The sequence below is a fragment of the Drosophila erecta genome, unplaced genomic scaffold (assembly GCF_003286155.1).
Source record: "Drosophila erecta strain 14021-0224.00,06,07 unplaced genomic scaffold, DereRS2 tig00000305-arrow-arrow-pilon, whole genome shotgun sequence".
Classification (NCBI taxonomy): Eukaryota; Metazoa; Arthropoda; class Insecta; order Diptera; family Drosophilidae; genus Drosophila; species Drosophila erecta.
The window spans coordinates 737,697-755,925 of record NW_020825220.1 but is presented as its reverse complement, the minus strand read 5'-3'; the positions used below and the strand labels follow the sequence as shown (position 1 = coordinate 755,925).

The 18,229-nt window shown below is 36.9% G+C and overlaps 1 protein-coding gene across 1 annotated transcript in view; it reads right to left on the bottom strand.

The window, feature by feature from the left end:
* LOC26527115 (proton-associated sugar transporter A) overlaps positions 1–17,581 on the bottom strand; it is a 185,678-nt gene extending 168,097 nt beyond the window's left edge. The window contains exons 1-2 of the mRNA XM_026983516.1: positions 17,193–17,581; positions 15,939–16,116 (exon numbers count right to left, since the gene is read on the bottom strand). Of these exons, the coding sequence (XP_026839317.1) occupies positions 15,939–16,116; positions 17,193–17,217 (203 nt within the window). The 5' untranslated portion in view covers positions 17,218–17,581. The remainder of the gene's footprint in view (positions 1–15,938; positions 16,117–17,192) is intronic.
* Between the last annotated feature and the right edge of the window lie 648 nt (positions 17,582–18,229).

The window sequence follows — 18,229 nt, the reverse complement described above, 5'->3', positions numbered from 1 at the left end:
GGGTTTATAGCGTGATGCATTGGAGCTAAAGTAGATCCATATTTTTCATATTCTTTGTATTCAGTTTTAAGCTAGCACTTTAACAATAAAGAACAGCTACTCCGGCACTTGGCCGTAAAATACCATTTCTTTATATTGAACATTCTCGCTGAGCCAAAAGGCCAACGATCGACCAAGGGGGCAAAGTCACGCCATCCATCCTAATCTCCGTAAGAAGTCACCACTCTCTGGCTTAACAGCCGGACTCCGAGGACTCTGGAAGAAGAACCACCAGCGTCTGGAGTCGCAGAAGACATCCGGACGGGAGGAAAAAGCTAATTTATATGTGATTGTTTAACATTATCTCTATGGACTGGTGGGTTCCCAATCTCGTTTTGCGTATACTTCGTGAAACTGTTCATCGTTTTTATTGTCTAGGTGAGTTATAGTAACCCCGCATTTTCATTCACAAATGATTCATTAATTACTCACTAACTAGTATGAATCTCGAGCGCTTAACATACTAAGAACAATCACTAGAGCACCCTGGTATATCCGAAACGAAAATATCCAAGAACACATGAACATCCGATCCGTCCATTTGAGAAGTTCGAATAAATAAAGGAAAGTTAAATTAAAAAAAAAAATTTCAAAATCTTGTTGAATTAAAACGCACAGAAGTTCATCCTGGGCCCTTAACCTGTTTTAAACTTATTCATTTTCAACAAATAATTTTTTGTGTTTTATTTTTGTTTTCCGCAAGAAAGTAACTTGTTATTACTTAATCAACGCACTGCTACCCATGCGGCAACCTTATTTGATGTGCCCAAAATGTTTCAGTTTACAATACGGGCTTGTTACCTGAGACTAACAGAAGTTAAATCCTAATATCAGTTATTAATATATAGTAATATAAAATTACTTATATATCATTGATTGTACTATTTTGTAATTATTTTAATGAGTGATTCCATGTATTTTATCTCCTAGTTTTGGCACCTTGAGGTCGCGTTTAATGTCAATGTTCTAGGAGCCCCAGAAATATTTCGTACGGTCTTCGCCTATAGAACCTGGTTCTTATTACGGTGACTCTTTGTAGCAACGCCGTATAGTTATACCTAGAACAGGCTGGGGGCCAATATGGACTTGTATATCTTGACCTTGCATCCAAACGACAGTTTGCTACGTGGTGCAATGGGCCAAACCATTCTGTTGAAATAAAACTTCCTATCGAGGGTTATAGCAAGAAATTTTTAGGTCAAATGGTGGCTGTTCGGTTTCAGTCCGACTCAGCGTTGACGCGCACTCTCCAGCTTACAGCCCAATGCATGGATGCATGAATTCCTATGAAACGAAAGAGATGCTTTTGCTTTGCGTCACCACAATAGTATCGTCAGCGTAGGTAGTTTGCATTCCCGAAGCAAAGAACTCCAGCTGCAATTAAATTAGTTGACGATTTGTACATACCAGCGAGGTGTAGTCTGCGTTCTACTTTATAGTCATTCAACTTCACCACTCTATGCAGTTGTTAGGGATACCGAAGCAAAACTGAAATTTCGGAATCAATTGATATGGTGGAAGACTATTTTATAGGATCTATTGTCAAGAAGGTCGTCTCCAGGACTTTTCTTCAATGAAAGCTTGGCTATTACTTTTTCACATCTTCCAGTTTTACAACACTAGCAAGTACTCATATTTTAAAGGCCTATTTTAAATATTCTTCAACACTTTCCGGACAGAAGACTGTCGTAGGTTGTAAAACGTTCTGTTGTTTCTACTTCTGTTGTTTCCATGGGCTGAGCTTTGCACCGTTTCGTGATTCACCACAGTGAGTAATTTGCACTCGCGTCAGTACATAAATTATCAAGGAAGCTATCAATTTGAACCTGCTTTCTTCGATTAAGGGCCTTATGCAGGCAGTTGGCCAGTCTATTGTGAATTCGTTGGATGCGTGGATCTCCTGTTCTGGCATATTGATTTCGTCCTCTTCGTTTTAGCCTGAGCAGTGCCCATATTGTAAGAGGAAGATGAAGTGCGTATTTCTCGGTGCAGCAAGCAAAGCAGCCTCACTTAGTTTGTCAGACGTAAGCGTTGTGGTTTTAAACGGCATAGGCCTGCCGATGGTATTCATAAAATACTGTAAGAGGAGAATTGCCCATGTGCAATGACTTTTTGTAATCTTTAGTACAGGATCTTGTAAGGAACTAGCTCAGAGGGTTTATTTGTTCGTCCTACTAAATTTATGAATTGTGTGATTTCCCGACCAAGAAGAAGACAGGGCTTTCGGCTTATGCCGGCTTTATTACCAGAGCACTCGATATGGAGTCCTACGGTCCTGCTGGGCATCGTCGATCCCTCGTCGTCCTGCGACGTCCTCGACAACACCGCTCCACGCTCCAAGGCCGCATCTCGAACTTTTTTGCCGCCTTTTCCAGCCTCAAGAAGGTGCAGGTCAACGAGAGGTTACCAACTTGTGGCTGAAAGTGTCCCTTCTCGGAGCAGCCTCGCGTCGTTTTGCAGGCCTATGTGCCTGGTCCGCGCTCGTTGCACTACCCCTCGTGACCCACCATGGCTTCTACGGATGACACCCGCACCTTTTTTTTCAAGTGTAGTGCTGTGAATTCAAGAATTGATTCTCGTTTTCCGTTCTCTTTATTCAGCTTTTAACAGTTTGTCCGCCCCGCCCTGACCATCTTTGGGTGGTACCGCTGGCCGTCGCGGTCGACCAATTTGGCCCAGCGGTCTCTCCGGCCCCGCGCTCTCTGACTAGCGGCATCCTCGGCCACTCGGCGGGGACACTCCTCCACCGCTGCTCCAAAGACACTAGAATAATAAGATGCGTAACGCCATACGATTTTTTTGCACACGATTTATTCGTGCTGGCTCTAGAGCTGGCTCCAGGCCCTTTCGAATTTTTGTTCAAGAGCCAGAGAGAGAGCGCTCTAGAGCCAGCAGCTCTCTTGTACGTATACAGCGACTGCCGATCACTGTATGTGTGCACACGAATGCGCTCATATATTGTAAATTCACTTCACAAGTTTATGGACTTTCAATCTATATTATTTGTACTCGATTGCCACCAATAAAAACTCTAATTTTGCATTGCCTTAACATGATAATTATTTAAATAAATCATAGAAATAGTAATAGGTGAATAATAATACAGAATTATTTAAATAAATTACTTTATACTAGAAAATATGTCGTTAGAGTATTCAGCTCGCGACGTGGAACATATATTTGAAGTTAGTGATTCTTAGGTGCGCTGGACCTGCCTCAAGAATTCAATTTTGCAATAGACAGGTAGCATATAAAGTTTTTAAACTATTATTAGTACAAATTACTTAGTATACAAGTAAAAAAAATATGCATACTTATGTAAATAATACATTTTCAGTATTTTGCGCGGTTTTTACAAATATCAAATTAGAATATAACAAAAACATTCAACAAAATAATATTTGCATTTCAAATACTGAAAATTGATCATTTACAGAAGTATGCATATTATGTATGCATGCGTATGTTTACTAGTAATTTGTACTAATAAATATAATAAAAACATAATATGCAACCTATGCATTGCAAAATTGAATTTTTGAGGCACGACCAGCGCACCCAAAAATCACTAACTTCAAATATATTTTCCACGTCGCGAGCGGAATACTCTAACAACATATTTTCTAGTATAAAGTAATTTATTTAAATAATTCGGTATTATTACGTACATGTATTCACCTATTACTATTTCTATGATTTATTTAAATAATTATCATGTTAGGGAAATGCAAAATTAGAGTTTTTTACTTGGTGGCAATCGAGTACAACTAATATACATTGAAAGTCCATAAACTTGTGAAGTGAAGGGCATATTTTGTCAAATTTACAATATATGAGCATACGTGTGCACACATACAGTGCTCGGCTGTCGCTGTATACGTACAATAGAGCTGCTGGCTCTAGAGCGCTCTCTCTCTCTGGCTCTTGAGCAAAAATTCGAGAGAGCCTGGAGCCACTTCTAGAGCCAGCCCGAAAAAATCGTGTGCAAAAAAATCGTATGGCGCTACGCATCTTATTATTCTAGTGTCTTTGCCCACACCGTGTGCCCCAACTTGGGTTTTCAGGGTAGCCTCCGGAGGTAATAATAGCGCCTGATCTTTCGCCGCCTTCTCCATGTTCCTCCGCACCAGTTCGAAGATGTCCTTCAGTTTTTCCACGTTCTTTGCCGGCGTTTGTGTGATCCTGCCTGTCCCAAATACAGCGTTCGGCAGCCTTGGCTCTCTTCCTGCGTGATGAATGCCGGCGAGTATCCAGTGGCCTCCGCTACACTCGTATTCAGTGCCAGCTGCAGTTCCGACCAGTTTTCATCCCACGTCTTCTGATCGATCATTGTTTTTACGGTCCTGTTGGCCCTTTCCGTTGGGTTCTCTTGGATGATGTATGGAGCCGTGAGCTGGTGTTGCACCCCAGCTCCTACAGAAACTTTTGTAAGCTGCACTTCGTTTTCCGTTGTTATTACCTTCGTTCTCTGCGCTGTCTCTCCCCGGTCAGTACACATAGTTTTCACGACACCACATCCACGTTTCCTGACCTCTGTGAAATGTGTCAGTATAACCAACTGTCCTCCACCAGATAGTCCGGGATTTCTGTTTCTGCTTCACCTCCGCCTGCATCTCTGCTCTTATCCTGTGGCTTGTTTCTGGTAAAGTGCGTCCGCGACGACGTTCAGCTGGCCTTTTCTATACGAAATTTCAAAGTCATTTTGTTAAATTGTTAAATTCCTATGCAGAAAATAAGCCCATATACGTGACAATACTACCTTGATCAATAATGCAAATACCAACAGATTCGGTTTGCTGTCAGATACCGCTGAGGAAGTGCCACTGGAACACACCTTAATTGCGTTTCGTCCAAAAGAAATAACTAAAATAATTAAAGGCAATCAGCCCGAAAACTCCCCCGGCTGCGACCTCATAGCACCGGAAATCATCATCGAGCTGCCACATTCTGCAGTTCGCTACACAACCCAGCTCTTTAATGCCATCACCAAACTTGGTTACTTCCCACAACGATTGTAGAGATCGATCCAATGACTCCATAGCCTGGTAAGGACCGCACAGTTCCTTTATCTTACTTGTCTTTCGCGAAAGCCACAGTACTATTAACGTGAATCGAATAACAGCGGAAATAAGAACTGCATTCGAAAACCGAGAATACTGTATAGCCGTATTCTTAGACCTATCCCATTCGACAGAGTCTGGTTTGACGGTCTAATGTTTAAAGTTAAAACAGTTTTACCCAAAAGCAAACACAAAGTTCTAAAATCATACCTCTATGACAGAAAGTTTGTGCGGTCAACACTGATACTTCCACTTATAATAAAATTGTGGCTGGAGTCCCCAAAGCTGCATTCTTGGTACAACGGTATACCTCATCTGTACAGCCGACATTTCTACAAATAGTCACCTATCCACGTTTGCGGACGATACAGCTATCCTTAGCCTTAGCCCACAACTCCCCATAAGATAAATATAAGCAACATACACTAGTATAAGCTCATATACACACATTAATGTATAAACACAAAATATCTAAGTCTAAGCACAAAATGTAATCAAAGAACGAGAGCCCTTCGATTAACCTTGGACACCGCGTCATGTTCCAAAGCCACCCTTTCTCACAGATCGCAAATCATAAACATAGACACTTGTCGCCTTATCATAAACATAGACACTTGCCGCCTTTATAAACACAGACTCTCGTCCCCTAATCATTTGCATTCGACCACTTGGCGAGCCAACTGAAATAATAAACTTTCGCGATCGGCGCCTACGCCTACGCACTTGTCCCAGGATTCTCCAATTACCCCTATTCTCCAGAAGACTCTCTTCCAACAGGAAAATAGAGGTTTACAACCCAACTCTCTTAAAACTTCGCTCTTTGGCTTCCCAAAATTGCCTATAAAACAGCAAGCATGCCTCCATGCAGGAGTTCAGTACTGAGTACGTTATCAACCGCGATAACACCGCTTAAGCCAATTTAACTTTCCAATTTCGTGATAATCAAATGGCTCTAGTTCTTTCCATAAATGGAATTAATAAAAAGGTTTAATAAAATATAAAACTCAATCGTGTGTTTTTTTTATCAAACCCTCGGGCTGAATTCGTAAATGGCGCGGTCGGTTGGATAAAAAGAAAAAGTTGTACGACTCGTTTACAAATATCAATCTAGTGACAAAAGATCCTTGTACGACCAAGCGTATCTTTTAATGATTGAACCACGCGAATCGGCGCTAAGTGAACGTAAATCGTAATACAATAAAACTCTATTTATCCGCAAAAGAACTACGTATAATCGGTGGTTGTCACACAATAGTCAACCTACTGCATACGATTAATAAAAGTGTAAAAACAAAAACCAAGACTCTACAGAAACAAAAATCAACCATGGCAACCGAACAAATCCAACTATTATCAGAATCCCACTTGAATCAAGCCTTAAATCAAATTAGGCAAATACCTTCATTCAGTGGAGACACCCAAGAGCTCAGTGCCTTTATACGAAGGATAGAGTTCATACTCCAACTGTATCCAACAACGGACCCCAGACAAAAACATGTATTCTTCAGCGCAATAGAGATGCAGCTTGCAGGAGATGCCCAACGAGTGTCACAATTATCTGGAGCAACAACCTGGCCCACTCTAATGAACGCACTCATCAGCGAATATAAAACACAAACACCATGTGAAGAATTACTCCGTCGCCTCTACAATACACCCTTCAACGGAAGTATCCGTAAGTTCGTCGAAGAATTAGAAACCAAATCATTCACAATATCAAATAAGCTTATGTTAGAAAATAACGTTAACAACACCTTATTATACACAAATGCATTAAACAACACAGTTAAAGATGTGATTATGAGAAAATTGCCCGATAGGTTATTTATGACCCTTGCTAGACATGACATAACGACAGTATCTAAGCTCAAACAAATAGCACAACAAGAAGGTGTATACGAAATAACCTTCAATGACCGAACGAAACACCAAAATAACTTAATCCTAACACAAATCCACCCTAAACTTCTAAGAATAAAGGAAATTATCAAAATTTCGCGAATTATGTTATGCACAACACAAATAAATCAAATCCCAACAATAATTCAAAACCTATTGTATCAAACCAGCAGGTTATGCATGAATTTAAGCAAAAGCTAAATCAGGGTAGAGCCCAGAACCCTTTAAATTACCCACAACAAAATAGTAAGGCACCAAACCCTCCAAACCCACCAAACGGCAGTGCTAGTGACCAATACAAAATGGACACAAGCGAAAATTTTCTTCAACCAGCCTCGGAATCAGAAAGCGATCCAGAGGAGTAGGTAATCCATTCCTAAAAATTAAATTAAATAATATTACTCTCAAATGCCTAGTAGACACTGGTTCGTCTATCAATATTATGAAACAAAATTTCTTTAATTTCCCAATAAAATATTCTAAAATGAAAGTCCACACTATAAATGGTACTATAGTATTGAATCAAAGCGTTTCATTGCATTCAAGCAAACTTTGTCCGACTAAACAAACATTCTTTATTCACAATTTCTCAGAAAAATATGATCTACTATTAGGCAGAAACTATTTAGAGTCAACCAACACTCAAATTAACTATTCAACACAAACAGTCAACATAATTGGCTACCCATTTAAAATGTGGTACGATCACATCCAAAAAGATGAGTCAAAAGTCACCAATGAGTACCCCAAGTCATCTAACCTAGAGGAAACCCCTCTACATACCCCAAAAAAGGAAAAATCCCTCCGTAAAATTAAGCGGAAACCCCACTTAAAACCAGATGAGCCAAAGCCATCCAATCCAGAAGAATCCAAGACTACCAATGAGTGTCCCAAATCTTCTGAATCTGAGGAAAACCCTCTTATTACCCCTTACATAGAAGAAGCCCTTCTAGTAACATCCTCTAACTACGCTTTAAACGACGAGTTAAGAGAATCCAACGTATTCAGATTAGAACATCTAAATACGGAAGAAAGGGAACAACTTTCACACGTTTTGCTCGAATACAGTGATATTCAGTACAAAGAAGGTGAAAATTTGACCTTCACAAGTACGATTAAACACTCTATTCACACAAAGCACGAAGACCCTATCTACAAAAAACCATAATATATACCCCCAAGCATTTGACCATGAAGTTAATAAACAAATCAATGAAATGATAGAACAAAAAATAATTATGAAATCTAAATCCCTCCAATTTGGATTGTCCCAAAGAAAAACGATGCTTCTGGCAAACCAAAATTTCGATTAGTCATAGACTATCGTAGCCTCAATGAAATAACCATTGACGACAAATTCCCTATTCCTGTAATGGACGAAATATTAGACAAGCTTGGACGCTGTCAATACTTCACAACCATTGATCTAGCTAAAGGTTTCCATCAAATTCAAATGGACCAACAGTCAATACCCAAAACCGCATTCTCAACAAAACATGGACATTACGAATATACTCGTATGCCTTTCGGTTTGAAAAATGCACCAGCAACCTTTCAACGTTGCATGAATAACCTTCTAGAAGATTTAATCTATAAGGATTGTTTAGTCTACTTAAATGATATCGTTTACTCCACTTCACTAGAGGAACACATAATGTCATTGAAAAGGGTATTTGATAAGCTACGATCAGCAAATCTAAAATTGCAACTTGATAAATGTGAATTTCTAAAGAAAGAAACAGAATTTCTCGGTCACATTATCACGACAGACGGTATAAAACCAAACCCTAACAAAATAAATGCAATTGTTAACTTTCCTATCCCAAAAACTACAAAAGGAATAAAATCTTTCCTTGGACTCTGCGGATTCTACCGTAAGTTCATTCCCAATTTTGCAAAAATAGCAAAACCCATGACACTTAAATTGAAAAAAGGAGCAACAATTAACACAAAAGATAATGACTACATGTCCGCCTTCGAGAAACTTAAAGTACTCATTACGTCCGATCCGATCCTAATATATCCTAACTTCGAAAAGAAATTCTCATTAACGACAGACGCAAGTAATATAGCTATAGGCGCAGTATTATCTCAAGAACACAAACCTATTTGTTATGCAAGCAGAACTCTAAACGAACACGAACTTAACTATTCAGCAATAGAAAAAGAACTATTAGCTATAGTATGGGCAACAAAATATTTTAGATCTTACCTATTCGGTAGAAAATTCGACATATTAAGCGATCATAGGCCACTTGTATGGCTAAACAATATAAAAGACCCTAACATGAAGTTACAGAGATGGAAGATAAAACTTAACGAATACGATTATAATATCCAATACCTACCTGGTAAAGAAAATCATGTCGCGGATGCTCTATCCAGAATTCAAATTCAAGAAAACTTCCTAGGAGAAGATGATCCAATCTCCCTTCCCACAGCAGCTACTATACATAGTGCATCAGAAGATAACCAAAATCACATTCCAATAACAGAAAGGCCCCTTAATTATTATAACAGACAATTCGAATTCATAAAAGACAATTTTGACGACGTCCAGATAATAAAATATTTCCACAAAACTAGAATAAAAATCAGTTATAAAGAAATGACCGACACCCTTGCTAAAGACTTAATTAAAGAATACTTCTGTAATAAGAAAAGTGTTATTTACTTCCCTAATGAAATCGACTTTCAGATATTTCAAAATGCTTATATTCAAATCATAAGTCCCGACAATTTCACTAAAACCATGAAAAGCAGTAACAAACTAATAGACATTCAAACATATGTCCAATTCAAAGAAATCATTCTTAAAACACATAAAGAATATTTACACCCTGGCATAGAAAAACTAACACTTCAGTTCAAAGAACTTTATTATTACCCCGATTACCAAAAGCTTATCCAAAACATCATAAATGAATGTGAAATCTGTAACATCGCTAAAACCGAACACAGAAACACAAAATTAACTATCGAAACAACCCCAGAAACCTTTAACCCCGGAGACAAATATGTCATGGATTTCTACTTAATAAACAATAAACAATTCCTATCATGTATTGACATTTATTCTAAATACGCCTCCCTGATAGAAGTAAATAGTAGAGACTGGCTTGAAGCTAAAAGAGCTATTTTACGTATATTCAACGACATGGGTAAACCCATAGAAATAAATGCCGACAAAGACTCCGCTTTCATGTGCGTCGCACTTAAACTCTGGTTAGATTCAGAAGGAGTAACCTTAAATATAAAAACAAGTAAAAATGGAATTTCTGACATCGAGAGATTTCATAAAACCGTTAATGAAAAATTAAGAATAATATCAAGCGAAAATGAACCCGAAAACCAATTCACAAAATTCGAGAAAATACTTTACGTATACAATCACAAAACAAAACACAACACAACTGGTCGAACACCAGCAGACATTTTTATTTTTGCAGGAACCCCTTGCTATAACACACAAGAAAATAAAGTGAACAAAATTAACAAACTCAATGAAACTAGACAAGGCTTTTGTATAGACACCAATTTCAGAGAATCCCCTCTAGTTAGATCAAAAACGACTAACCCATTCAAAAAGACAGGAAATTTAAGACAAATAGACGAAAAACATTTTGAGGAAACAAATAGAGGTAGAAAAATAATACACTATAAATCTAAGTTTAAAAAGAAAAAGAAAATTAATAAAAGTAAATATAATAACGATAATTCCAGGCCTACTCCCGAGCATGATACTCATGTTATGCCTCCTATCGACAATTAACACACAATACTTAGAAGTAACACCTATCCAGGCCAAAAACGGTTACCTAATCTTTCAAACCGGATAATTAGATTTATCAATAAACTATGAATATCACTACTTATCTGTTAATTTAACTAAAACTGAAAACACTTATGAAGAACTTATCAAGCATGCTCAAATCTTTGAAACTCTACCACAAATTCAGTATCTAACAGAAAAACTTAACAGAGAAATGAACGGTATAAGAATTGCAAAACGTAGTAAACGCGGTCTCGCTAATTTTATAGGAACAATGTACAAATACTTATTCGGCACCTTAAATCAAGAAGATAAAGAAGAATTACAACAACAAATAGGTGACATCTCTAAAAATAATGTACAAGTAAGCGAACTCAACCACGTAATAGAAGCCATTAATAAAGGAATTGAATTGACCAATCATCTAAATAGTAACCTTGAAGGAAAACAAATGTTAGCCTTAGTAATTTTCTACCTACAACAATTCACTGAATACATAGAAGACATAGAACTTGGTTTGCAACTGACACGCTTAGGTATCTTTAACCCAAAACTTTTGAAACACGATTCATTAACACACGTCAATTCTGAAAAAATTCTTAATATCAAAACTTCTGCTTGGCTTAAATCTGATACGAACGAAATTCTGATAATATCCCACATTCCGAGAGAAATAATTAAAACACCAGTTTTTGAAATAATACCATACCCAGACGAAAACAGTAACATACTGACTGAAACAATACATGACAAATATTTTTTGCACAATAATCAAACTTACACAGCAAGTTCCCAAAGCTTGGTCATAAATAAATGTATAACAGGTATACTAAACCAACTCTCAACACAATGTAGATACAGTAAAACACATTCTGATTTTGAAATAAAATATGTAGAACCTAATATAATTAATAGAGAATTTACAATAGAAGGTAACAATATGATAAAAACATTTAATTGTTCCGTTCAATTAGAAGATATATTAATTAGCAACACAATGTTAGATTACACTCAAACTATCTATGTAAATAATAACGTAACAAAACTTGAACCACTAGAATACATTCACACAAAAGAAATAATCGAACAACACAATCAGACGAATAATATCTTTCAAATAATAACACTTACAGCATTAATCATACTAGTTATAATTGTTGCATTGTACTTTATTTATAAATATAAAACTATACCCCAAAAATTAATTGTAAAATTCAAAAATCAAACCCCAGAAAACGAAACTATTATACACCCTGAAACAGAAAACGTTGTACCCCAGGTAAATACCCCTGTATTGTACCCTAAAATAAGCGCCTGAGGACAGGTTTTTCTTAAGGATGGGAAAGTAACATATCCATTATTACACCCACAACTCCCCATAAGATAATTATAAGCAACATACACTAGTATAAGCTCATATACACACATTAATGTATAAACACAAAATATCTAAGTCTAAGCACAAAATGTAATCAAAGAACGAGAGCCCTTCGATTAACCTTGGACACCGCGTCATGTTCCAAAGCCACCCTTTCTCACAGATCGCAAATCATAAACATAGACATTTGTCGCCTTATCATAAACATAGACACTTGCCGCCTTTATAAACACAGACTCTCGTCCCCTAATCATTTGCATTCGACCACTTGGCGAGCCAACTGAAATAATAAACTTTCGCGATCGGCGCCTACGCCTACGCACTTGTCCCAGGATTCTCCAATTACCCCTATTCTCCAGAAGACTCTCTTCCAACAGGAAAATAGAGGTTTACAACCCAACTCTCTTAAAACTTTGCTCTTTGGCTTCCCCAAATTGCCTATAAAACAGCAAGCATGCCTCCATGCAGGAGTTCAGTACTGAGTACGTTATCAACCGCGATAACACCGCTTAAGCCAATTTAACTTTCCAATTTCGTGATAATCAAATGGCTCTAGTTCTTTCCATAAATGGAATTAATAAAAAGGTTTAATAAAATATAAAACTCAATCGTGTTTTTTTTATCAAGCCCTCGGTCTGAATTCGTAAATATATATATATTGTTAAAGGTGCAGCGGCCACCTCGCGATCCCTCCGAATGGGGTCCCGATGCTCCCGGCACCGATTGCGTCTTGGTGGGCTTCTGTCCACTCCCAATCTTGCCTGTTTCTTGAGAAGGGCATAAATTGTTGGCATAAATTAATATCTCGTAAACTATTTAAGATACGATGATAATTTTTTTTCTAGTCTTATACACGCCTTAACAATTATTTTGGCAAAGTGGGCGTGTCGTCAACGCCAACAACGCCCCCACCCCCTCAAAAAAAAAAAAAAATTTAGAAAGCTGGTCCATTCTCGCATGGCCTAAATATTGAAATATTAAGGTTATTGTCAGACGTTGGACAGTCGCACAAGCACTAGATTGACTCCTCCAGCTGGAATGAATCCGCTTGGGGAACGTTGAGGAAGTTTGTATGTGGAAGGACTATTAGTAAACAGTAGCCTAGATCTTGGTTTTAGTTTTTCATGGCATGATCACCACTACCATTTACACACAAGAATACATCGCTGAAGCACAAGGCCGAGGTCATATGGGGAACTACAACATTTGCCACAAATGGGGTCTTGGGCGTAATAATTCATTGAGTGTCAAAAAATTTGGTATATTTGACATTGTAGAAACTGTTCTCTACGTGTAGCACGATCAACTGTGACTCTGTATCTGTCAAGTTAAGTTATCTTAAGATTGATTTAGATGAATATAGAACAAATTGTCTGATTTTTAAGTTTATTATTGCTTCAATATCATTCTTGTTAATCTGAATGTTTTTTCAGTCAGCTTTTTTGGGCATTAGACATTAAGAGGTGAGCACTAAATGCTTTTTTTTGTATGTGAACTAATAATACTTTAATCGCTACTTTGAAGGTATTTTCTTCTTTAAGTTTATGATGATTGAATGGACAGCTAACTTATTGAGCTCTTTTACAGCTTTTCGAAAACTATCCAAGTCGGCTGAGGTGCGAATGTTGTAGGTTGCGGAACCAATACTCAATAGAAAATGAGCTTAAAAGATGCACTTTGCTTTATATGGCTTATGAAAGTATGGGGCAGGTCATCGTCATTAGGGGCCGTTGAGCAAATGCTAGTAGCCGCGGTTGTGCAGCCGGTGTATGTAGGAGAACAGGCATTGGAGCTGCTGATTGTTGTGAGCTTGAGACTGCATAGAGCACTTCTCAGCGTTAACGCGTACGAGAAAAAGTTTATAAAACAATTACCAAATAACGGAGAAAATTTTTTATACAGATCCTGAAAAAAAATTATTGAATATCTTAAAAACCAGCCACGAAATTACGCATGATGCCACAGGAAAAAATCCAGTACATATAATTTTGTGTGGTATTTAACCAAGTAAAAATGCGCAAAAACAAAAGAAGAAGAAGATAGATCCAATTGATAAAAACAGCGATGCACACGATCTTGAATATACTAAAATTGAAAAAGAAATGAAACGTAAAGCTAAGTTTAAAAGTCAATTCAAAAACTTTAAAAAGCTTTAGAACAAAAAAGGTCGAAAAGCGTGAAGTTCTAAATCACAACGGCAAGTTTAAGCAAGAGACAACGCTATATTCGATTTTCCTGACTATCAGATACTTGTTCCTCAGCTAGTGAAAGTGCAAAATTTCAACATTTTTTGGGCGAGTACCCGTTACCCAGCTAGTGGTAGTTTACAGTTTTTGGCATATCTATAGAAATTTTGAGAAAATGATAATAAATAATTTAAAAAATGTACAAATTTTTCAAAAGTTTATAGGATTTAGAGTGCAAACAGTTTTTTAGCAAACCGATAGAAATTTACAAGACAAATACAAAAAACTGAAAAAATATCAAAACGAGTACGTCTCTGGAAACTGCATGCTTAATCTCAACCTTATAGCGTGGATACGGATGGACTGACGGGTAAAAGATACCCATTACTCAGCTAGTGGAAGTGCGAACGAGAAGTTTCTTAATTTTCTGGAATATCGGTGGAAATCGCAAAAAATATAAATTTGTTTTAAAAATTAATATTTTTTCAAAAGTGTGGGTGTGACAGTTTTGGGCGGCTTGTAGAAATGGAAGACAGATCAGATACCCGTTACTCAGCTAGTGAAAGTGCAAACGGGAAATTTCATAATTGTCTGAAAATTGCGAGAAAAATAAATAAAATGAAAAAAAAAATTGTTTAATTTTTCAAAAGTGTGGGTGTGACAGTTTTAGGTTTGTGGGCGGCAGAGTGGGCGTGGCAAAAAGATTTTTGTCAAATCGATACAAATTTAGAAGACTAATAAAATAATGAAAAATATCACATTTTTCAAAAGTGTGTTATCCTTGTATTTATTAAACTAATCAAGGATAGGGTACCTAGTACTAGAGTACACAGAGTACTAGTATTCCCCAAAAACGTGCCCTATGGGCACTTTTGAAAATGTTAAGATAATAGCCTCGCAAGAAACTTAAAGTGATTACTAAATTATGCCGCTGTCTCATTGATACAGATTGAAGTATAAATCTAATAACCGAAAACTATTTATAATATCCAATCAAAATGTGATAAAATGCTATAGTCGAGTTCTCCGATTATCAGATATCCGATTATGGAAGTAAGTTTTTTCAAACAGTTTTGGGCGGTTTCTGGGCGGTAAAGTGGGCGTGTCAATATTTGGAAACAATCTTGCGTTGCACCTTTGTCTCTGGAAGCTGCATGCTTAATCTCAACATTCGAGCTTTTGTAGTTCTTGAGATTGAGGCGTTCATATGGACAGACGGACGGACGGACAGACCGACATGGCCAGATCGACTCGGATGTTGATCCCTGATCAAGAATATATATACTTTATATGATGGGAAAGGCTACATTCTGCCTGTTTCATACTTTTCAATGATTTTGCTTCTCAAGTTGTAAATAAAAGTTCCTAGTCCACCCGTCAATTTTCTGGTGAAGCGAGCCGAATTAGTAGATGTGATATAGCGTATTTATAAAGCTCAGTGTGAAATCGCTTGTCGTCTTAAAAGTGTAAAAGCAAAAAATGTCAAAATTTTGTATGAGTAAGGGCTATTGATTTTATCTCTTCAAAATGTTTTTGGCTCAAAGACTACCAATACTACTGATCAAGTAGGACTAGCACAGTAAGGACGCAGATTATAATCTTACCTAAATACATGGCTAAAGTCTTTATTGGCACTCTCGTTTCCTTTAAGCTGTCTTTTGACTGTATCAATTAAATTTGTTGAATTTTTTTCCTGGAATTCCTTGTAAAATTCTTTAATGTTGTCTCTCCATTGATGAAATCGACCTGCTATCCCCTGATAATCATGAAGCTTATCCATTCCTATTGGATTATATAAAGTGTGGATAAAATAATATAATAAGGATATTTGGGAATTATTTTATTTACTGTTGCAAAATAGAAGCAATTAACACTAAATTGCTAACTCTGTTACAACTCATACCTTATTTTAAGTAAAACGAACCAAGTTCGTTCAATATTGAAAGTATGTAATTCGAATTACATACAATTTCACATAATAATTTATTTGAGCATGCGCCAAGCAGTGACGTATGAAACTAAAAGTATGTATATATGAATGGCGAAATTTTCTTCAAAATAGAAGTGATTGTAGGCAGCAACCTTAGCTATAAGTTATCCTTATCAGAAGAGTTAAAGGTTTACTAAATAAGAATTTAAAGTAGAATTAATTTACTATATTCATTGAAAAGTAATTTTAGATCTGGGCTTCAGACTTGAGTTGCACCACCAATGCTAGTCGAAATAAGATATTTAATTATTACCGAAAATTTTCTTGGCGTTGTTGATTAACTGTTCTATATATGTTTACTATGTTTCGTTCTTGACTTTGTTTCGTACGTTCATTCAACCATTGTTCTCTACGATTTGTCCGCCAGGCCTTCCTGTTTGTATATCTCGCTTGACTGTAGAATTGAATTTTTGACGACTCAAGCTTGCCCTATCTAGTCTTTTTGGCATATCAGAATGTAGTCAAACACGGATAGATAAAATTGAATTAAGAAAATACATTGCAATACTAATTGACACTAATTGCAAATCAAGTAATTGCAAGTTAGGAAAAAGAATTTTTCTTAAAATTTTGGAAATGGAAAATATATATGTATTTTCTTATTCTCAGACATGGCCAATTTTGCACACAAAATTTCATTAGAATCAGTCAAGCTGACAATATTATATATTAGTGTCGACAGCAGCCAACTCCTTATGACTTCTTAACAGCAAAATCTCGAATTCCGTAGGTACTTAATACTAAACAATGTTATTTCTATGCCTATTATAATGTAAGGACGCAGCCGCAGCATCAACAGCTCTTTTTCGATTTTTCCATGCAATCATATCAGCCGGCAGCGGCGGTCGTTTTTTTTTTTGGCACTCACTATATGATTCTTGATCGCTAAGCATTGTTGTCGGCGAATTTTTTCGCAGACAAATGCCTTTGTTGTTGTCGCCGTTATTCTAAGCGCAAATTCACAAGAAATAACATTTATAACATTTCCCAAATTAATGCTGAGTTTTTATTGGAAAATTAGGCTGCCAAAAAGCTGGCAGCGCAGACATTGGTGATATTGTTGTGCAGTGGATTTAAACAAAATCTAATACAAAATAAAGGAATTTTCTGGCCTGAAGTGCAATAATAACAACAAGTCAGTGTTAATCGTCAACAGAATAAACGTTTGCAGACCGACAATTGTTAAACAGGCGATTCCGTTACTTCGGACCCAGTTTGTCTTATCTCTTTGCTTTTTGACTGTGCATAACTTCGGACAAACATACAAATAATACATATACAGTCTGTCGAAGAAGTTTGCGTCCGAATAATTAAAAATTGATTTTGTGTAAATCTAAGACGTAGTTTTACAATAATAACATGTCTATTGCTGATGTGCCTAGCTTTTCATCGGTTTCTGAAAAGATAGCGTTTCTTAAACGCAAAACCGAGGTTTATTTTGACCGGCTTAATGTTATTGCCAGTGAAGTCGTTGTGGATAAAATTGGTTTAGTCGATTTAATTGATTTAGATTTGCCCTTGCATCTAATAGACTAAATTAAAACTGCATATGGACGGCATCAAGATTTGCTAAAAGCTCTCGATTTTAATGAAATCGGCAGCCAACGCCGAGGTGAATTTTATGAAATTGCTTTATATATTGAGTTTCTTTGAGAATAGTAATTTCATCACTATGGTAATATTGCATCAGCCTATATTTGCATTGCGAATGGTTGTTGGAGTTCTGTAGTTCTGAGAACAACCGTTTTGTCTTGGCGATAGACTGCCGTCGCTGAGTGTAAAAAGAGTTAGATCAGTCGAATATTAGACTTCGTTGTGACCAGAACTCGCTGCGCAAGAAGTGAATGTGTTAAGACAACGGGATCTTCCGCACAGTGGTTTATAAAAATAAATGTGAGTTGTGTG